Here is a 23,090-nt window from a genome sequence, read left to right on the forward strand (position 1 = left end):
GTGGTTTCACATGAAAAAGTGGTCCCTGTTGGAAGCCCCATCCACTATGGCTGCTTCTTGCTGCTGAGATAAGTAGGATGTGGTTTTATCACCTTCTTCGAAAGCAGCTCACAGAGATCTTGGGAAGACTAGATTGAGGAAATGTACAGAACAGCACCCCAGCAGGCAGGGAGGTCTCTTGTCACTTGAATGGGGGGGGGGAAGGCAGTACAAGAGGAGAACCAGACCTCCATGTTAAGTCATGCTGAACAGACCCAAAGCAAAAACCAAGCACCCTCACCATTGGCACTTATTTTAAAAGCTTCATGAGTACAGAATTTGAGCAAGACTTTAGAATTGGCCAGTATACTCTAGCCAGAGTAAGGTTTGGGAATATCAGCCTTACCACCATTCAAAATAACTCTACCCCTCCCCTCTGCCTGACTCCCACCAGCCCCTTCCTGACGGCTTTTCCAAGCACAGCTGAGCAGCACCCTGCCCAGGGCACACACCGCACAGCCACAGAGCAGAGACGTGTCCTCCCCTAGTCTCATAAGGACCACAGCCCGGAAACTTGCAGATGGTTGCACCTGCCACGTGCTTGTGAATTTTTCTCCAGGAGCCACCTGTATGCATCCAAAGCAGCACAAACAACAGGTGCTTTGTGTCTTGTTAAATGTTCTGTAATTGAAGCTCAACCACACTCAGCTCTCTGGTGACATTCAGAGCTGCCCAGGGGGCGTGGCTTGCCCTGTCACTGCACAGCCTTTTCCCAGAGCCCTGTTGACAGATCCAGCTACTCGAAGCACTGATCAAATGACAAGGGCTTAGGTGAGGACAGAGGTTATTCATAAACATTACAATCTGTGGGATTGCCTCAAGAGGAAAACCTAAATTATTTGGCTAGTCCGACAACTCCTCCATAGTTCAAAGGTTGTGGATTTTTCTACAGGATTAGTAGGACTTAGGAATAGATACCACAGTTCAGACAGGACCAGCTATGTAATCTGGGGCACCCCCTGAAAAATAAAAATGCAGGGCTTCCTCTTCAAAAAGTAGGAAATGCCCTAACCGGTTTGGCTCTGTGGATAGAGCGTTGGCCTGTGGACTGAAGGGTCCCAGGTTCGATTCCGGTCAAAGGCATGTACCTTGGTTGCGGGCACATCCCCAGTAGTGGGTGTGCAGGAGGCAGCTGATCGATGTTTTTCTCTCATCGATGTTTCTAACTTTCTATCCCTCTCCCTTCCTCTCTGTGGAAAATCAATAAAATATATATTTTTTAAAAAGTAGGAAAAAAGTACCAGTATAGGTACTAAAAGCAGAGTGTTCCTTTCTCCCACAATCTCACACTTGACCTGCCATGGTGTTCTTATTTGTTTTTAACATTGCACACCCAGGCATGGGAATGCTTGCAGGGCAACTTGGACCCTCATGGGCACCCAGAGACCCTGCCCTGTGACTGGGTGCATGTGGTCCACCAGGCACAGAACTGAGATCCCATGCCTTAGCCAGGAGCAGAGCCAGGCATGACCCTTCTGCCCCAACCCACTGTAGATGGGCAACCCAAGGGTATTACAACCTCTGCCCTGGAAGATTTTAGGTACCCAGGGAAGTGCAACAGGCTTGTCCCCACTGAGTCACCCATCCAACACACTGTGGTGCTGTCAGCCTGGGATCCCTTAGACACTGCCAGCTATACACACCCTATCCTAACCCTCGCCAGGCTCAGCCCCCCCACTGGGGCGAGGGCTGCAGCGATTGCTGATGGGTTGGTGAGGGGAAGTTCAGGGGTGCCCTGGGTGACAGAGAACAGAGGAGCAGGTGGCTGAGAAGCCCTCCTGGCAAGCTGGGGAGGCAACAGGAGATAGGATGGTATGTGAGCCAGAGCTCCAAGCCCTGGGTGCACCCTCCATCTACTCACTGGATTCCACTTACAAAACAGGAATTCTACGTTAAAACTAGGAGTTTCAAGATGGTACACAAAGAGCATTGAACTGCAAGTGCCCTGAGTCCTGTGTGAGCACACGGGTCATGTGCCCGTGAAGTGACCCTGGCATTAGATTGCCTTCCTACCCCAAATGTATGCATTTCTAACATTTTACATGTATATGCCATATATGTGTAATATATGCATGCACACATGGGATACAAAAAGCTTTATGTGTTCCCTCATTTCAGTTTCGAGTTAACAAGCGGAGTTGAGACTGAAGTTAACATGTGTCTTATATCTATGTATTTATTTATTTTTAAATTTCACTTATTGCAGTTGACATACAACAAATGTTGAAGCCCTTTAAGTGGAAGCAAATATATGAAAGTGTTAATAGTACTTCTCTCTGGGTCAAGATGTTAAGTAATTTTTGTATCATTCTCTGGGCATTATAGAATGTTTTGCCCTGACTATGGATACATGAATTGCTTGTATAATTAGGAAAGGACAGTAAATGCTATTTGTGAGATAATAATAATTTACCTGTGGGGAGAGCAGGCTGCTCCTTGGACTTTTCTGACACAGCCAGTGCGATCTCTCTGTTAACTTGTTTTAATACCTCCTGGATCATATGAATTTCAAGATTTTCCAGCAGTTTCTGAAGCTAGAGTGAGCAGTTTAAGAGTCAGTCTTCACACTTAGTTTACACTCTAGGCTTCCAAGTCACACTCCTGCAGAAGGGCCTTGGGCTAGTCCTGACCTTCAACTGTCCCCTCCCGGGAAGGAGGAAGGGCTCCTGCCATGGACTCCCAAGGGCTTCTGTGCAGGGAGGGGGCTCTTGGGGGAGTATGTACACCTCTTTGGAAACCAGCATTTTTTCTTCCTGGCCTACATTCTGACTAATCCTACCTAATAAAGAGGGAATGAATATGCTAACTGACCATCACTCCGTCACAAAGATGGCTGCACCCACAGCTGAGGCCAAGTTCCCTTAAGGAGCCTTAACAAGCAATCAGCAGGGACCTGAGGCTATGCCCTTCCCCGCCCCCATGGGGCTTGACAGGGGACCTCAGGCCAGCAGGGCTTGACAGGGGACCTCAGGCCGTGCCCCCCCCCCCCCGCCCCAGTGCCAGGCCAGGGGACCTGAGGCCACGCCCCCCACCAGGTGGGGCTTGACGGGACTTCAGGCCATGCCCCCCACCCACACCAGGCCGGGGGACCTCAGGCTACACCCCCTGCCCCAGCACCGGGCCAGGGGACCTGAGGCTGTGCCCCCCTGCCTGGCTGGGCTTGATAGGGGATCTCAGGCCGCACCCCCCACCTGGTGGGGCTTGACAGGGGACCTCAAGGTGCGCTTCCCGTCCTGGTGCTGGGCTAGAGGACCTCAGGCTGCTTCCCCTGCCCCAGCGCCAGGCTGGGGGACCTCAGGCCATGCCCCCCACCAGATAGGGCTTGACAGGGAACTTCAGGCCGCACCTCCCACCCCGGCACCAGGCCGGGGGACCTCAGACCGCACCCCCCCGCCCCAGCACTGGGCCAGGGGACCTGAGGCTGCACCCCCTTGCCTGGCTGGGCTTGACAGGGGACCTCAGGCCATGCCCCCCACCCAGTGGGGCTTGATGGGGACTTCAAGGTGCACCCCCAGTGCTGGGTCAGGGGAACTCAGGCCGCACCCCCACCTAGCGGGGCTTGACGGGGGACCTGAGGCCATGCCCCCCACCCAGTGGGGCTTGACAGAGGACCTCAAGGCACGCCCCCCGCCCCGGTCTAGGCTGGGGGACCTCAGGCCATGTTCCCCGTCCTGGCTCCGGCCAGGGGACCTGAGGCTATGCCCCCTGCCCGGCAGGGCTTGACAAGGGTGGGACTGGCTGGGTCTGGATCTAGCCCAATGAGGGTGGGCCAGCCGGGTCTGGGTCTCATGCGATTTTGAGGTGCATGTGGGTGGGCGGGGACTTGACTCTGGGTCCCATGGTGAGTGCCAGACTCTGACAAGAGGAAGGTTTTCATATACATTTTACTAATTTTCTTTAATCTCTGACACTTCTATTATAGAGAAAGGGCAAATAGCAATATTAAATTATTTCCTCTAATTAACCCCCTTTTTATGTGCATGAATCTCATGCACCGGGTCACTAGTAAAATATAACCCCTTTTGCTAACAAATACTGTTACATTGCAAAGTGCTCAATGTCTGAGGTGACCTCATATATTTGGGGATCTCTAAATGTGAGCAGGAATTTTGTGATCTATTATTATATGAGAAGCCCTCAGGACTGAAACTTGATGTAGGCACCAACGAGGATTTCATGAGAAGATTTAAAACTCCATACATGACTAAGAGAAAAACCTCTTCCACTAACTTTACACACTATGCTTGCAGAGCACATGTTCCTTGGGACTGGTGTGTGTGTGTGTGTGTGTGTGTGTGTGTGTGTGTTGGGGGAGGGGCTGAATTCTCCTTGAATCTCAGTAGCCATGCATCTCTGCATTGACACCCAAACAATTAGAGGCTGTGCTCATCTGTTACAATGAGCACAACCACACGGAGCCTGTGTCCCAGGACCAAGGTGAACAAACACTTGGGAAAACCTCCTCTCCATACAGATCATCTAAAACACACACCGAATGGGCTAGCGCCAAAGTGGTGGTGTCTTATTCTCAGAAAAACAATCACATGAGCTATTTTATCCATTTCCACGGTGTGCGTATTGGGAGGGATACCTGTGTGCTGGATTTTATGTTTAAGATGCTAATGGTTATATTTTCTTTCATCGTTTTTTTTTTTGTTTTTTTTTTTTTGTGTGTGTGTGATGGTACACCTTAATTGGGGAAATTAAAATATGGAAATCTAGATTTATAGTTCTGAGACATTAAGTGGTAGTTATTTGCTTATTCAAAGCCCTACATGCCTTTAAATACTTAGTTCCCTCTAAGACTGTTCAATGATTTACAAACCTTCAATTTACACTTCACTTTTTAGAAAAACAACAACACACCACTCAGGTAAATCTGTTGATACCATAAAGCAAAATTTCAAAGCCAAATTCAAAAGAGCTCCTGCATACCTGCTGAGTCTTTATTTCAATTTCCGAGGCTCCCTCGGGGGGAAGGATAGATTGACTACTTATTATAAGTTCTTCAAATGCATCTTCTTGCCCCATCCTCCTAGCTATAGCTTTCATGCTGGGGTACAGAATGTCAGTTCTATTAAAGAAGAGAGACCGAAGTTACAAACATACGTATTTTCTTCTCGTTCAGATTCTCTGACAATTATTTTCAGTTCTGTTTCCTGTCATCATATATAAACCTCCCAACTCATCACAGACACATCAACATGTAAATTCACCACAGTTGCTACTCCGTTGGTCAATGTTAAATCTTGAGGCCGTTTCCCATTGGGTACATTTAATTTCAGTCTTTATTTTCCAAAATATTGACTAGTCTTCTCATTCCCTAGTAACTAGGGAAGCTGACTCTTAATTCGTAAGACACACAATTCAGACTACCCCACCTTCTTGTGCTTAGCAAGGCCCAGCAAAGGTGGTGGGTGCGTACTTAGTGAGTACCTGTTTGGTGACGGACACATGGCAGGATCAATGTGTCTTTCCTGCCAGCTGAGTCATCCTGGCCAGGACTGATGATTCCTTTCTGCCCTATGAAATCTCTGGCTGCAACGCAGGAAGCTCTCAGAAACTCAGAACATGAGTCTAATGAGGCAGAGCGTGGGGAGGAATTCACAGCAGCAGCATTTCTCTACCCAGTGCTCCCTGGGATCCTATGAGCTAAAAAGCTTAGCGTCCATACTGAGGGCACACTTTAGAAGCCCAAGTTCTCAGGGACAGGGCTCTGGGTAAATGATGTGTGGTGTTGCCTAGTGGGATCCGGGGCTAACCCTGCAGCCAACAGGACCCAGCTTCTCCTGGAAAGCACTGTTTGCAGAGACACATTGCCCAGCTTCCTCTGGGCTCAGTGGGGCTGGCCATCCCAGGATGCATGGACCAGATCTCACCCCCAGAGCAAGGGGTTGGAAGTTGCCCAACCCCAGGTTCCCATGCATTTGCACCCCAGCCCACTCACTCATAGAGCTCCGAGAACTGTCTGTGCAGAGAGACAGAAGTGATGTCCTGGCCTGGCAGCCTGAGCCGGCCCCACTGCTCCTTCAGCACCTCCAGCTGCTTCCACAGCACCAGAAAGGATCTCAGCAAAGCAAGGGACACCACTCCCTCGCACGGGCCTCCCAGATGCCAGGGGGCCTTTGGGCTGCTCTGGAACTGACGTCCGAATCCAGATGCTCTGGGCAAATTTGGCTGAAAGCATTACAGAATTCCTCTTTATTGATCATGGACCAAGACAGGACAAACCATAACCTGCAGCCCTTGAAGTCTTTGCAGAATGGCTCTTCTCCCCACGAGGAGGGGTTTGCGGACCGGCAGCACTTGTAGGACTTAGGGAAAGTATCCTTCCGGGACTGACAGGAGAGGAAGGCCTCCATTTCAGCTTGCTGCGGAAGTCTTGAACCACTCGTTTTTACACCTTTTGTACTTGGGTGCTGACATTTTATCTCCCTTGAAAAATTAAGTCTTTCATGTTTAGCCTCTGCATTCTGGAAAGTGCTTGTCAACACACTCAAGATTTAACTCCACACATGATAGAGCAATAATAGAACCTTAAATCAGGGATGTTGCCCATTGTATGGGAAACTTAAGTCTATCTTACCTCCTGTTCCTTCTACCATCCTTTAAAAGGCAGACAGCACTTTTAAAGTGTCTCTTAATTGGAATTTACTATTCAATAGGAATTTTTACTTTATTTTTTTCTTTTTTAATTAATTTATTTTTTTATTAAGGTATTATATGTGTACATATCTTACCATTGTCCCCCCACCCCACTCCCATACATGCCCTCTCCCCGCAATGGAAATTTTACTTTAAAATTATGATTTGTTCATTCATCTTTTTGTGTTTTTTTTTCAGTAAATGTTTATTGAGGGGCTGCTATGAGCCCTGAAGGGAAAGGAGGAAGAAAGGGGTTCAGGTCCCTGCTCTCCTGTGACCAGTGGAAGGACAGACAGAATGGGACCTGTGTCCAGGCCCTCAGTCTGACAATAGTGTCTCAGTCACAGGAAAAGGAACTTTCCTTTGCAAATGAAAAAAGCAAATCTGATCACGATGTTATGACAAGAAGGGCCTCAGAGAACAATCAGGTGTTAGCACCATAGGCAGTTTCCTGTTCCATCATAGGAACGCGAAGAACAAGCACCTGTTGTAACTGGATTCTAGAGCAGTGCTGTTAACATTTGAAGGCAGGCGTGGCTGCCAGAAGAGAGTGGGCTAGAGGGACAGTTGGCAAGCAAGACCCGGGGCAGAGTGAGCTCCTGAAGACAGCTGGCAACCCCTCAACCTTGTAGCCTGCTTCCTCAACAATCTGCTAGTCCATGCATTTCCAGATTTATTTCATCTTCAGAAACCTTTTGTCCCATGAAATTGTATGCAGTAGCCCCAAATATCCAACAGACCAGGGCCAAACAGGGTGATAGGAGGTGCAGCCTACAGGCCACATAGTTGGCCCCTCTGCTCAAAACCCCCCAAAGTGCCTCTGAGGAACCCAAGGGCTCCTGGGACCACCGTTTTAAAGGCCCTGAGCTGGTCCATCACTTTCCCTTTGGAGTTTTAGATTGAAGTCTAAGAGATCACAGAACTGATGGCATAGCAGAAATAGGGAATCCAGAGTCATAACTCACAGGCAGCATAAATCCCAGTGTTTACTATTGTCTATGAATAGTTACATACTCTTAAATAAAACAAATTATAAAATAAAACTGATTAAAGTAAACATTAATTTTAAAGTAAACTTACCGTGTTAATATATAGTTGTCACTTGAACAACATGGGGGCTAGGGGCACGGATCCCTGCTCTGTGAACTTAAGTTGAATTGAGATGGGAAACCCAAGGGTATAGAAGGCTAACTGTACATTGAAAAAGCCCATGTAGGGCGGGGGGACGAGGGCAAGTGCCAGGGGGTAGCGGAGGCTGGGGGGAGGTCAGTGGGGGATGGGGGACGGGAAGGAGACATATGTACTGCTATTTGTAATACCTTGAACAACAAAATTAAATTAAATTTTTAAAAAGTAAAAAAAAAAAAAAAGAAAAAAGAAAAGAAAAAGCCCATGTGCAAGCAGACCCATGCATTTTCAAACTGGTGTTTTTCAAGGGTCAAGTATTCATATTAAGAGAAGTCTTCTTTTCCTAAGAGTTTTAAAGGGTAGGAGGAGGAATAGGAGACGGGATAAAGAACAAGATGGAGGAGTCGGGGGTGTTGGAGAACAATGGTAATCCATCAGAAACAGGACCAAAATATGGTAGAGGGACCAAGGGGTCCAGCATGCTTCTTGATCTTGGCATTATTTGGTCTATACCCAGATCCTCCGCAGTGAAGCACTGAATTCTATTGTGAAATTTAGATGGTGCATCTAAACACACTTCCTTTCTCACCAAAAGGTCTGAAGTGGAGTGTTACTCAGTGTTAGTAAGACACAGGAAAGTCTATTGGGAGGTTTCTAGAATGTTTTTTCCTCCTTGATAAAAAGATAAAGCTTCCTAAGGAGAAATCTTTGTGCTCCTCTTTTCATTTTACAAGGATGAGGGAGGCATTTGCTGACACACCAGGATGGCAGAGCTGGGTGTCGGCACCTACTGAGTGGCTGCCCTAACCTGACCTACCTCCTTCTAATCTTGTTTTGAAAGATTAACACACTCCTCTAATTTAAGTCATGGCTAGTGGGACAACCTGTTATTTATGGCAGGTGCACCCTAATTGGCACAGAGGGGCATTCGCTTAAAGATGGAAGATCAGAAAAGGCTTTCAGAAAGCTGGTTTGGAAGTTGAAACCTGAAGGATAAGTAGGAGTTCATTGGATGATGAAGCAGAAAGTGAGAGAAGGAGGAATTTTTCCACCAGAGGGACCGGCTTGCAGGAAGGTACTGAGAAGAGAGCGCATGGTGCGTTTGTCAACATGAAAGGAAGTCGAGGGTAGAAATACTGGCAGGAGTCAAGTTGTGAAGGTCTGGTTCAGGCATGTGAACTCTATTCTTAAGGCATTTGGAAGTCCTTGATGGGTTATAGGAGGGAAGTGACAGAATCAGGTTTTCATTTTAAAATATTATCTTGGTGACTAGAGTGGAAGGAAGCAAGAGTGAATATAGGGAGTCCTATTAGAGGTTATGATCATAGCCCTGCATTAGGAGATCATGACGATTTGGACTGGTGGATGTGTGGTAGTGAGGGAGGATGGAGAAAAGTAGACAAACTTGAGAGATATTAAAATAATAAGATGTTAGCCTGCCAGCATGGCTGAAGGGTTGAACATCGACCAGGAGGTCACGGTTCGATTCCCAGTCAGGGCACATGCTCGGGTTGCGGGCTTGATCTCCAGAGTGGGGCTTGCAGGAGGCAGCCGATCAATGATTCTTTCTCATCATTGATGTTTCTATATCTCTCTCCCCCTCTCTTTTTCTCTTTGAAATCAATAAAAATATATTACAAAATAATCGGATAGCAAACCTTGGTGTCTGACTATAGGGTATGACAGAGAGAAGTCAAAGATGGGTGTCCAGAGTTTTTGGTTTGGACAATGGGGCAGGTGGTGGTAAGTTGACAGTGAATATGGAAAAAGGAGCAAGTTTTAGGGCAGTAAAATGAGCTCCGTTTGGGACACACAGTTTCTGAGATGAAGAAGGTAGAGATACTTGAGATGGAATAAGCAGTTGAGCCTCGGAATCTGATAGGATTGAGATTTGGACTGGACATGTAGATTTTGGAGTCATCGCATGCAAAGTCATCAAAGTCATAAAGGTAGATAGGTGTGGCTAGGGACAGACAGGGTGAGGCATGGAGCAGCACCGTGGATAAGAGTAAGAGGGAGCTCCAGGGCCAGACTCTTAGGTTGGCATCTGGGTTTGTCTCCTCACTAGGCATGTGATTTTGAGCACATCACTTAACCTTGCCAAGCCTTGGTATTATCTGTAAAAGGAGAAAAATGAAAGTGCCTATCTCATAGAATCATTGTAAGGATTAAAGAAATTAATAAAGCACTCTGAACAGATCCCAATCATAGCAATAGTAATATTCAGAGCCAACTTATTGATTAGATACAGAAGGCACAGTGCCTAGGGCCCACAAAATATTTTAATTCCTTTTAAAATCATAGAAAAAAACATTTAAGTTGAATAAAATATTTTAATATATGATGTTAACATATATATATTTTTATATTAACGTAGTTGTAAACTCTAACTGTTAACTGTTTTTATGGAGGAAGGGGCCCACAAAGTACGTAAAAAATGGCTGGAGCCATGGAAGTCAAAATGCAGCCCTGGTGGCAGTAGTAATGAGATGAAACCCCAAAAAACAATATTTTCGAGGTTGGCAGAGGTAGGTGAGTTTGTGGAGAAGTCTGGGAAGGCACAGCCAGGAGGAAAACCAGGCGAGAGCTGTGCTTTGGAAGCTAAGGGAAAAGAGGCTTCAAGAAGGACACACTGTGTCACATGCTGCTAAGGGGTCGGTTGGAAGGGGACTGAAAAATGTCCAGAGGATTAGTGACAAGGACCATGTGCTCTTGATGACGGTAGTCTCAGTGGTGAGATGGGGAAGAAGAGAGATTGCGGTTTCTGAGGAGTGGATAGAAGGTAAGGAAACGGAGATGGCTGGTGCATGCATCTCTCAGAACATTTAGCTCTTGAGGGAGGCTCTTTAAATAGGGGCCCCAGCTAGCTTGCCCTGTGTCCAGACAAGTCTCTCTCTGGTTCCCAGACACATGCAGAATTGTTTCAAGCTATGATGCTCGGTGGGCTAGTGGCTCTTGGCACCTTAGAGTTTCAGAGGGACACGTCCGAAGGAGGGAGTGCTGCCTAGGAGTCCACCGGGTAGCTGAGTGATGAAGGCTGGAGCCCAGGCTGGAGATGCTCACCCGGGTCTTTCCAACTCCAGTCCTAAATGTGTGACTCACAAGGAAAAGCAGCCCGCAACGGAGTATTTGTTCTATTGGTTTCAATGGACCCCTCGAAGCCTTTGTTCTATTTTTTTTTAAAATATATTTTATTGATATTTCACAGAGAGGAAGGGAGAGGGATAGAGAGCTAGAAACATCGATGAGAGAGAAACATCGATCAGCTGCCTCCTGCACACCTCCCACTGAGGATGTGCCCGCAACCAAGGTACATGCCCTTGACCGGAATCGAACCCGGGACCCTTCAGTCCGCAGGCCGACGCTCTATCCACTGAGCCAAACCGGTTTCGGCTGTTCTATTTTTTAATTTAAAAAAAAAATGGCTATCCCACTGATCACAGGACTTACTGTGAAAGACAATCCTTTGGAGTGGCTTTCACAGGCTAGTGCTGCTTCATTGCTCCTCCTGTGCAGCATTAGCACAGTCTTGGGTCTCTCTAGGAGAGGCTGTGGGGCAGATGTGGCTTTCTAGTCCATCTCCTAACCAGAAAGGTCCTTTAGGACAATATAGCATTGGCCAACTATGTAGAGTGTTCACCAAGAATACCTGCGTATTTTCGTCTAGTGTGCCCTGCTGTCCTGGGGGGCCCTCTACGATCATATGATAACTACTCAGAAGTACGTCTTCCATTAGCAGTTGCACATCCAGCAGCTCTCCGTGAGCCACCTTGAGGTCATGGTCATTCAGCCTACAGAGGCACAGCTAAAAACAAAACAAAACAAAAACATCCATTTTGAAGACTTCTATGTATTCTTTATGCATAGCTTTTGGGGAGAAAACTAGAAATAATTATGTTTACAAGCCCTGACTTCTCAACTATGAAAAAATTCCATAATAATCAGAGTACCATTTCTAGCTCAAAGTCTTCTTGGAACATATCAGACTTGTGACTCTGTATGGAAGTCCAAGTTTCCCAGCCCTTACAGTGGTGTCTGTACATGGCGAATGTATATTGTGATGCCAATTTTCCTTTAAAAGTACAGATACAAACACATGTATGCATAGGGAAAATACTGGGGAAAAATAACCCAAAATGTGAAGTGAATTGTGATTGTCTCCTAGTGGGAGGCCGTAATTATTATTATTTTTTTTTTTTTAGCATTCTTACTATTTTACTTGGAAAACCCACACTTTTTGACTTATGGAGAACTCTGAGCATATACAAAAGCTAATAGAATCTTTCCCACCACCAGCTCCCCAAACTACCAACTTATGGTGAGTTCTGCCCCATTGCCACCACTCCCCACTTCCATACTATTTTGAAGCAAAGTTATGATTGATTTTCATGTTGTTCTTAATTTTTTCCATATTTTATATTTTTTAAAATAAAAACATAATATTTGCTTAAATAATCAGGGGGAAAACACATCATTGAAAAAAAATTCTCTGTATGAGTTCTGCTTACAGAGTTCTCTTCCTATCACTATTCATAGACAGGTCAGAAGTCACATGTCTCTGAGCTGCCAGCCTGGGTGTTTCTCTAAGAGGCTCACGGAGTGACTGGGAAAGGCTGGTCTCTCTTCCAGATCATTATGGGCCATGGGAATCTCAGCTGAGTTTACAACCAAGGCTGATACCAGCTCAGACCAGGATTCTCTTTTGACGTAAGAGAACATGTTTCATCTTACAGTCATCGGGTTTACAGCCTCATTATAAAACACCCTGGTAATCTCATCAATTATTCACCACTGGCTAGAGGGTGGAGGATCTGACTTATGTCCCAATGACACTTGCTTTGCAGTCTGTATTCAGTTACTTCTGTGGCAAGTGGGAAGATCTATCCTACCTGCATATTATATTCCAGGGTATCTGGGCTGCTACTCATAACTGGAAACGGTCCTCCATCTTCTAGAAATGTTCTCCAAGGGAACAGCACTGATGCCTTAAAAGAGCAAATAATAAACGTGATAATGCTGTACTGTGTTCATAAGTAATAGACATCTGTATATGAACAGGATAACTCTGTTTGCACCCCAAAGTACTGCGGGATGATTTATTTATTATGTAGAAATAGTTCTTAATATATTGTTCCTAATTACGTAAAGGAGAGAGTTATAATCAGATTTTGTTAAATTGATTTTTCAGAAAGTGGCTAAACACAGGATACTCAAGACTTCAGTGTAACTAGTCAGAACATGGTTTGCAAGTTCCAGAACAGTATTATACCAATGGGACATATTTACAATCAACAAAGTAAACTTACTCAAATGTTCTCGATACTAGAAATCTTAAAAATTTATCTTTAATCATCATTGTGATTCAATTCTAGGTAACAACTCAAAATCAATGCCACAATGGTACACCATCTTCTCCACATCACTGTCCAACAGCCACGGCATCTCCTACTCCTCATTGCACCACAGCAGCCCTGGATATAGCAGACCTGTCCATCTGACCCCATCTGACCTCATCTGACACTTCCAGACCTGGTACTGGTTTCAGACAGTTCCTAGATCTGGAGTTGGCAGGGAGTCAAGATAACTGTATCCGCCTAATTCCAGGCAACACCCAAAGGCAGAAGGAACAGACCCAATGGTCATGGTCCAACCTTGTTTTCTGGGTTTAAGAGAGGGTCAAGGCTTGGGCCAAGAGTCATTGTCTTATAGCTAGGGAAGGTAGAAGTGTGAGACTTCCATGGGGTTGATGTGGGCATTACTACATAAAAACATTACATAAAAACATTAGGCTGGAGGTTTTGGAGTCAAAAGACCTAGGCTTATGAGGTGCTTTGAAAGGTGTCCACCAATTTTTTGCTACTGTTCCCATTAAGAGGTGGAGTTTAATTCTTCTCCCCTTGGTGTGTGATGAAATCAGTGGCTCTCTCTATGGAATAGAATGTGGCAAAGGTGATGCGTGTCACTTCTTAAATTAGGTAATAAAACAAATGTAACTTCCATCTTGGGTTCTCTCTCTTGCTCTCTTAAATCGTTCACTCTGGGGGAATTCCCCTCCAGAAGAACCTTGAGGTGACTACAGCACAGGCCAACACCTTATGCAGCCTCCTGAACCAGAACGACTCAGCTGAGCTGTTCCCAAATTCCCGAGCCCCAGAAACCATATGAGATATGACTGTGCATTGTTTTAATATGCTAAGTTTTGAGGTAAGTTGTTATTCAGCCTTAGATAACTAATGCAGTTTGTGAGCTAGTGCTGCCATGTCTACCTGGCAGTCTGATCTCTGGGCTTCCTGAACCTTAAGTTCTTCCGTTGTAGAAGGCGGGTAATATTGTTGGTGCCTAGGAGCGATAATAATGGCCAGGATTACATTTGCTAACACCTGTTGTAAGCGGGGCTGTTCAAAACCCAGCTGTTGCCTAATTTATGTATTGTAATTGCTTTCATTATTTCTTAAATGAAAAAGATCAAATGTTGGTTTTGCCACCAGCTGTGAGCAGGTAAGTTTTGCCCCAATTAGCCTGTTGAGCATGTTGGAGTTAAAAACCCTGACTGGGGAGAACAGCTGGCCGTGGGGCCACACTGGTCTTCCCTGTGAGTGGAGGGAAGCCAACCAAGACCGGAGTGCATGAGAGCTCGAAGAGTCCCAGCGATATTTACACCAAATGGACACAAAGTGACAAAATCCCCTATGCACAGCACGCCTTTTATAGGTATAAAATACCTCTCAACACACCTGGAGGCTCTGTGGATCCAGCGGCGGGGGCAGGCTGAGCTGTGAAGCAAAAATGCTCTTCACCAACGAGTTGCTCATCGGTGGTAGCCCATGGCACAGGCCGTCTGTGACAGACTGACAGGCGGGAGCATTTCCAGCTGTCAAAAATGTTCTACCAAAAAATGGAGGGAATCTCATGAAAAGTAGTTGCTTAAGCTTCTAAAACTCAAAACTTTCTTCAGTTACTTTAGCAAGATGAGAGACATTAACAGGTTTCTTCCTCAGTGACCTCATCCCTCACCCTTTCTTTACACAGCACCCTTCACTCCCATAATACACAGCTCTTAAGCGGACGGTAGCAATGGACAATAGAACTTCCTAAATGTGGAAATGTTCTATATTTTACTGTCCAAGATGGTAACCACCAGCCATATGTGGCTGTTGAACACTTGAAATGTGGCTACTGCAACTGAGGAATTAAATTTTAAATTTTATTTAATCTAAATCAGTATTAATTTAAAGTTTTACATTGAATAGCCACATGTGGCTACTATATTGGACAGTTCACTTGTTGCTCTAGAACAGTGGTCGGCAAACTCATTAGTCAACAGAGCCAAATATCAACAGTACAACGATTGAAATTTCTTTTGAGAGCCAAATTTTTTAAACTTAAACTTCTTCTAACGCCACTTTTTCAAAATAGACTCTCCCAGGCCGTGGTATTTTGTGGAAGAGCCACACTCAAGGGGCCAAAGAGCCACGGTTTGCCGACCACTGCTCTAGAACAATGATATTGGTTGCTTGTTGAATTGATTATTTTAAGACCAATAGCTGAGAAGACAGTTCTTGACACGTAAAATCAAATTTTAAGTTAAATAATAAGAACCTGGAGTTTGAAAGAGAAAGATTTTTGTTTTGTTTTCAACAAAGCTTGGCTTTGCTTATCAAGAACCAAAAATTCTAAAGACTAGAGGATGAAATTTATACCCTATGCTGTAGAGAAGGAAGTATGCATGATACATTATAATGACTTTCCTGCTCAAGAGGAAAAAAGAGTTTAGCAAAAAAGAAAAGACTGTTTCTAGAGCTTAGATCTAGTGGATGACCAAGAAAAGATCCTGACAAAGGATAAGCAGGAGTGGGGAGGGGGTCAGAGGGAAGGGGCGGGGGGGGGGTGTCCCAGAACAGAAGGGACCTTTTGCCTGGGTCCTCCAGGGGCTTGGCACAAGTCTTGCATAAAGCACACGTAAAGAAGAAGGGGATTAGCATGACTAAGGGAGATGTTAGCACTGAGGAAAATGAGGCAGCCTCCCAGAGACCAGCAGACAATCAAAGTGTGGAAGAGTGCCCGATTCCCCACCAATTGGTGTCCAGGCAGGGTGCTGAGCAGCAGGCCAACCAGAAGAGATCTGGGGTTGGACCAGCTAAGCAACAACAGAGATTGGTGAGGTGGGCCACTCCTCCCTGACTGCCAGGATGATTTAGAAGCACCACCAGGAACTTGGGTCACCTCTGAGAGGAATGAAGGAGAAGACAGGTGTGGTGTGAGGCCTAAAATGAACGTCCAATATTATGTGCTGCCTTGACATCAGGTAAAATCAGGAGGGTCTTGAATAGCCTAATCACAAGTTCCCCTCCCCATCCTGACCCCACAGGGGCCAAGTGCAGTCCCTACTTATTTCTGAGTAGTGGTTTCCGTTCTCTGTGTGGACAAAAAAATATATATTGATTTTAGAGGAAGAGAGGAAGAGAGAGGGAGAGAAACATCAATAAGCTGCCTCCTGCACACGCCCCACCGGTGATTGAGCCCACAACACTAGCAATCTTTTGGTGCATGGGACGACGCCCAACCAACTGAGCCATACCAGCCAAGGCTATAACTTATTTAGTGAAGGTTTTTAAGCCAGCTCTGTCCATTGTTCTTATGCATCTAGGCTAACACACCTTTGAAATGGCCCCTTTCATAACCCTATTACTAAAGTGTGCAAGAGAACACATAATCTCATTAACTATATCTGATCCCCATCTTGCTTTCTCCCACTTTCCTGCAGTCTTCCTTAGTTCTCTTCTTAATTTCAAATGCATAAAAGAAATTGCAAACTTTTGTTTTCCAGAGCATTTGAGATCTTGTTCCCCAGCATGTGTCATCAATTTGGCTCAAACAAATACTTATAAAAATTGTCTACAAAAATAATTTACCACAAAATTATTTAAATGAACCAATTGTATCCTGCCGTGGAAACCCGGGGACACCACATCCTCTCAATGCACAAAGTCTGCCTCCCACAGCCCCTGGTTTTTCACTCTGTTCCCAAATGCAATTCCTCTGTGGCCATGGATGGCATATAATGTCCCCTTCCCCTGGCTGTACCACCGAGAGGCAGAAACCATGTATTAGGTGACTCTATGGGGCCCCTGTCCCATTGTCTAAGAGCTACATCCTTCCCTGCCAGTCTATGGGAGCATGCTGCTCTCACGCTAAGAGTTCAGTTCTTTCTTTTCAAACGCTGGAGAAGCCTTCAGTTTACATAAGCAGAAAGTTCCCTGGGGTAAACAATCATATTTGCTCTGAGGTGGTGAGTGCTGGGAAGGGCGAGGGCACTTCCCAAGCTTCCTGTCTCTTTGATTACCTAAGGATTTTTCCTTGTTTGCAGGTTCAGCACTAAATAAAATCAGCAAGATGGATGTCATTTACTGTTCAGCTTCTCTTTTTCTCCTGGCTCTGGGCTCCGAAACTCCAAGTCAGAATTTGCAAGGAATTTACGTAGGGTAAAAATGTAGGACTAAGTCCCAGAAGTTCTTTCGGATTCCAGTGATACTGGGTTAGTAGGGGACTTCTCTTCAGAGTCCCCTTTCCTACCCATACTGCTGCCTGGCACCCACCCAGTTCTCAGGTTTTGGAATCAAATGCACCTAGGTTCTGGTTCTGGTCCTGACACTTTCTGGAATTGGCTACCTGAGTTGTCATAAATAAATGAATTTACCCCTGGCCTTGTGGGTATTACGTATTCAGACATAGGCCACAGTGCCCTCCATTCTTGCAGACTGAGTGTGCCAGGACCAAGAAAGCCCACAAAGCAATTCCTGGGAGAAGGAGAGTGGGTCCCCTGGGAGAATCATAGCAAGCTGAACCCCACATAGCTGAAAACCCCCCAAAACCTTTTGGGGTATAGTCCTTTTTCTTCACCCTATGTAAATTCATTGCAAATTCTGACTTGGGGTTTCAGAGCCCAGAGGGCTAATGAATGGCCATCCTGACAATTAGAGCCTTTAAATCCTACCTGCTTGACTAAGCTATAGCTCAGAAAGCTGTTTGTCAATAAAAAGAAAATAAATGAGCCAGATCCAATCCCCTGATGCTCACAGTGTGGAAAAGGCAGAGTACAAAGAGCAAATATAGTTCAGTACAGTCCTCACATTTCCATCCTCTATGGACACCCACCCACACTGCGGCGGGGGAGGGGGGGGCGGGGAGGGGAGGCGAGTGATCATCATCCACAGGGGAGAGCACTCACTGCCTCCCAGGTCTTCCTCATTGGCTAAATACTCCCACAGAGAACTAATCAAAGGACGTTAATGAATTTTGGCAATTTAAGGATAAGGAGAGACCCTTAGGACTGTCCTCTTTCCTTTCTACACAAAACGTATTATTTATACTGGAAACATAGTGACTCTTAATCCAAACTAATTTTCTCATCAGTCATGATTAATTAACCAAATAAACATTCTTTTTATATGCAGAGTACTTAATACCTACAAGGCCAGGGGTAAATTTATTTATTTATAACAACTCAGGTAGCTGATTCCATTGGCTTCAGAAGTACAGTGCAAACTCTGTTCTTCTGAAAGGTAGTTAAGGGCTGAAAACAATAAACAAAACTCTTGGAAAGAATCATCTTCAGAAGTATAGAAATATTATTCCCAATAAAATCATCTGAATATTGAAAGCAGCAATTGTTATGCAAACTAACTGCACTGAAATCACATTTAATAAAATCAAGACTATGATAATCCGACAAGAACACATTCCACACCCATGGCCTTTGTGGCCGAACACAGTTGGTAGCCACAGTGTTCTGGATTGGGTTGTGGCCCTGACTATTTTAAGTTTGTTGTCTAATCTTGCTAAGAGTGGCCTCCCTCGATGGTCACTCAGAAACATCTGCCCTGCAGAATTTACTAGACAGGATTAGCGCTCCAGCCCTTACCGGACGAGGTGCCTCATTGCAGCATCAAATTGCAGAAACATGACCTCCCTTCGGAGGAGGAGTGCCTGGGACACCTGGGTGGGGTCTTGGGGACTCTCGAGGCTGTCAATCATTTTCTGCAGCCCTTGAAGCTCAGACACTGGAAGATGGACAACATGAGGAGATAGTGTGAAATACCAGCTACTTTAGCTAATCCAGTGAACCATCATTTCACCTCCCAAAGTAACTTTTTGCCTTTTCTCTTTATTTGTGAGTATGCTAATTATGGTTTGGAAGTCCAGAAAAACCTTATGTTCTAGAACCCAAGCTCTGTGTAGCTTTCCTTCCTTCCTTCGGAAGATAAAAACTTGTTTTGCTTTTCAGCAGAATAAGGAAAGGCTTTTGATTCCTGTCTCTCTCTCCTGCAGTCTTTAAAAAAGGGGGGAGATGTTAAATTGAGAAGACTCACATTATACTTTAAAATACTCTCAAAATATAAGATAAAATTCCTTCAAATACTCAAAAATTATATATATAACCCAAAAAGACTTCTGAAAGAAAGTTTTAAAATATATAAGGCTACAGTCTCTAAAAAGATTAAAAAGACAAATTGCAAGGAATAGGAAAATATAGGACTCAGTAGACCCCTTAGGGGCTTGAAATTACTATAGCCCAGCACTCATTTCCCATGGCCATGCCATCCAACCAGCCTTCTCTGTCACTGGCTCATCCTGCTGCTGGCTCTGGATTAAAGAAGACTCAAGCCATCCAAGGCAAGCAAACAATATACACGCATAGATGTGTACATGTACACACACACCCCCTTCTAGGAGATGCTTGTCATTTAAGGAGTAGATGGCAAGAGTTCCAAAATTGGCTTATTTCTTGGAGTCTTCCTGAAAAAGTAGGCTGCATATCAGTAGATTTATATGTGTTCTGGATGGAAATTTACGTTAGGGACCTTTGGGGGCACTCAATGCTGGACTGAAGTACTGGCCTGGGTCTCTAGATGGTCTCTGAGATGGTCCAGGAAAGGAGCTGGTCAGAAGGGGAGAGCACAACAAGAAAATGATGAGCCCTTAGGGAGCATTGGGAGAGGGGCGGGGGGCCCACACTTGCTGGGATACAGCATGCCAGCTATCTGAACTGCTCAACAATTTCCTGTGAGGACAGAGATAGCTTTCTACTTGAGAGGACATCCCGGCCGTGGGAAAAGAAGGACCGTGGAAATTGATCACTGTGCCTGATATGTAGCCCAACGCAGAAGTGAGTTGGGAGACCCAGAGCCATTTTGGAGTTATTCTACCTCAACAGTCTGACCAGACTTGAGCAGCCTCTGCACTGCCTGGCCTGGCACTGGGTCTCCTCCCATATCTCCAAGTCAGAGGAACTGAGGGAGTGGGGAGCTGCCTCAGAGCCCATCAGGGTGGAACCAGGACTGAGGATGGTCGCGAATACTTGCGGTGATATGCTCTTGGCTTTAGGGAAGGATGAGCAGTCCATGTTTCATGTGCATTTGATGTTTTATGCACAACAGAAAAATGTGTTTTGAGTATTTTCCCAGCTCCAAATGAATTCGGTTTAATCATCAAACTTTTTATGACTCCTATAAATCTGATGGTCATATTGGGCTGAAAAGGAATTTCCACCAGAAGAGGAGTCAGGTTAGAAGAAATTGTACAAGAACTTCCATGGGTGGGAGGAGGGGCGGGCAGTGAGCCTTATTTGTTCAAGGCCTGGTGTGCTTGCTCTGTAAGCAATACACTCTAAGCAGCAACCAGGGTGAAACGTTTATAATCCTCTGCAATGACAAGGAAAAAAAGAATATGCAGTTGCACATGCCCTGTGATTGAAGCTCTGTTAAGCCTAAGTGTAAAGTGTATTTGGGCAGGGGCTAGAAGGGAGTAAAGATAATAAAAATATTTCACTTGTTAGAGTGACTGGGTTATGGGTGATTTTCTCCTTATATTATTTCCATTGCTGTTCATATTGTGCTGTGTGTGCACTTTTACCTGATCACTTCCCAGCAAAACTGTTCCCTGGGATAGGTGGCATTTTCATGAAGATACAGGTGGGACGGAGGGACTACCTTCCTTTGTTACTTAATGATTTTAGAGTCCTCATTCAGGCTTCCCTGTCTTTGTGGGGTCACACTGCCACTGGGAGGGGAGGTGGCTGGGACTGGCTGGGAAGGCAGCCTGTCTGTGAGGACGGGAGGGTTGCCTGTGGTCCTGGTGGTGGGGTTGGGAGAAAACCTGCACCTGGAAACAAATAAGCCTTTCCCCCAGCACCCCCGCCCCCTCCCCCGGGGCCTGTGCGGGGAAATCAGAGAGAGGAATCACCGGGGCCGTCTTCACATGACTACTCAGAGCCAGTACACCCTGTTCCTCGTTTGTCTCCAGAGTTCCTGAAACACCAAGATTAGTGTGTAGCTGGGCTTTCATTGGCCTCCTAATCCTGACAAGGAAGTCGCAGTGTAAACTCCCACATTCTGATTACATCCCCTGCTTCATGCTGACTCCCAGGGGAGTTGCTGGCTTTCACGGAAGGAGGGAGTTTGGCAGGGGTCGCAGAGCTGTCCGCTTAGGACGCGAGTCTAAGAACTGCCTCCTCAGTCAAGCGGGAGGACCAGTGCTAAAACGCAGTGTCCCTTTAAAAATATTTTATAGCGTACAAGTCCACAAAAGTCATCTTACCCAATTCCAAATAGCTCTGGGATGGCTGGAAAGAGTTGGGCGAGTGTATGAACAGACCATCTCATCTTTTCACCTTGGTTCTCTGTGCTTCCTCTGGGAAGCAGGCCAGGAACTGAACAGCCTAGTCTTTTTAAAAAGATTCTGGTAGAGTGGGATTTTTTTTTTTTTTTTTCAGTTCGACTCTCTCTTTATCTATTTTCAGCAAAGTGGAGTATGCAAAACTTTGCACATCCTCTTGGAGCACAAAAGGTTTTGCTGCAACACAAGGTGTGCGCCTCTAATCCCACACCTCGGAAAGCCTGGGCCCTACTATGTGGATGATTTCAGTTCATAAGCATATAAATAGTAAGAAACCAATTCCCTTCATTCTGCATTCTAGCTCCTCAATCATTTGGCCTCATTTCCCACCGTTCCTCAGGGTCATGCTGGTGGGCTCAGCAGTCTTTGGACTGGCCATGGTCGTCCTGTCTGCTGTCTTGCCCCTGCCCTTTGCTTGCCTTGTCAGGACCATCCCTCCTATTTTTCTCCATGGATTCAGGTGAGGACAAGGTTCCCTAGATCACCTTCCCTGCAGGCCTTAGGACTTCCTGTGCAATGGCCTCCTTTAAAAACACGGCTCCGGCTCTATCTCGGTTTCTATCTCATCTCCATAAAGCACCTGTCCCCCCATTTCAAGGGCAGGGACGGCGTTTTTCCTGGAACATCCTCCTTTCTCCCATCCCTCAGCTCCCCACACCCTGGAAACATCCAGAGGCTCCCCAAAGGGAGTCAGCTTATTTTCTGAGTAAACCTCTTTATACAGCAGTTCCTGAATTGGTAAAAAGAAAGGATCTAAGAGTGCTTTGGAACTTCTCTAATCTCTGATGCTTCTATTGAAGACTTGCCAGCAGTTTTGGAAGCTTGTTCTTTGGCAACACTTCTGCGCTTTCTACCGAGGCAGCACCAACCCCGCCCCATCTTCAGGCTGCCTGTCCTCAGACACAGGTATGATCTTCCTCATGGATCACCACTCATACCTTCCCCTGCATCTCCCACCTGAATGTTTACGGATCCCTTCGGTGTTCATTAGCACAGTGTAAATCTACCGGCAAGCCAGTCAGGGGCTCCACAAACGTATTTCCTTTATGCACGGACCAGAGAGGAAAAGATTCCAATTCTATTACATTGAAGACCACTAGATTTCAGTAGGTGTATTCCCTCATTTTGCTGGTGCTTCTCATCCTTTAAAATCCTTAGATACTATGTTATAATATATTGCTATTAATTTATTTTACATGACTAATGGCATAATTTAGATAGGAGTCAAATTACAGTATTAAAATAACAAGATCAGTTTCCCTGCCTCTGATAAACCCAGCTTACGAAGCATTTCGGAATCCTGTGCATTTATCTTAGGACCTAGTACTGAGCTAGAGTTCATGGATTGGCACTGGGCAGGTAACACTAAAGCCTCAATTGTTCTCATGACAGGACCATGGGGCCACTGTGAGCTAATTACGGGCTGTCTGCAAGCTTCCTGATGGTGAATGCTTGGCTTTCCTTGTCATATCAGTTCACGAAGGCCAGAAAGGACAGGGAATGAAAGAGCACTAATATGTAGTGGGGCTTATACATCCTTTTAGAATTTTTACATAGATTTTAATTTACAGAACATCTCTATGAGACAATTATCATCCCCATTT

At 45.5% G+C, this 23,090-nt stretch overlaps 1 protein-coding gene across 1 annotated transcript in view; it reads right to left on the reverse strand.

The window, feature by feature from the left end:
- LOC308246680 (uncharacterized protein) overlaps nucleotides 1–23,090 on the reverse strand; it is a gene marked incomplete at both ends in the record, with an annotated part of 154,075 nt that overhangs the window by 33,154 nt on the left and 97,831 nt on the right. Inside the window, 7 exons of the mRNA XM_080665094.1 lie at nucleotides 2,453–2,573; nucleotides 4,975–5,113; nucleotides 5,987–6,216; nucleotides 11,462–11,617; nucleotides 12,702–12,797; nucleotides 14,547–14,697; nucleotides 18,734–18,872. Coding sequence (XP_080521220.1) covers nucleotides 2,453–2,573; nucleotides 4,975–5,113; nucleotides 5,987–6,216; nucleotides 11,462–11,617; nucleotides 12,702–12,797; nucleotides 14,547–14,697; nucleotides 18,734–18,872 — 1,032 coding nt within the window. The remainder of the gene's footprint in view (nucleotides 1–2,452; nucleotides 2,574–4,974; nucleotides 5,114–5,986; nucleotides 6,217–11,461; nucleotides 11,618–12,701; nucleotides 12,798–14,546; nucleotides 14,698–18,733; nucleotides 18,873–23,090) is intronic.

This window comes from Plecotus auritus (genome assembly GCF_963455305.1).
Source record: "Plecotus auritus genome assembly, chromosome: 4".
Taxonomy (NCBI): Eukaryota; Metazoa; Chordata; class Mammalia; order Chiroptera; family Vespertilionidae; genus Plecotus; species Plecotus auritus.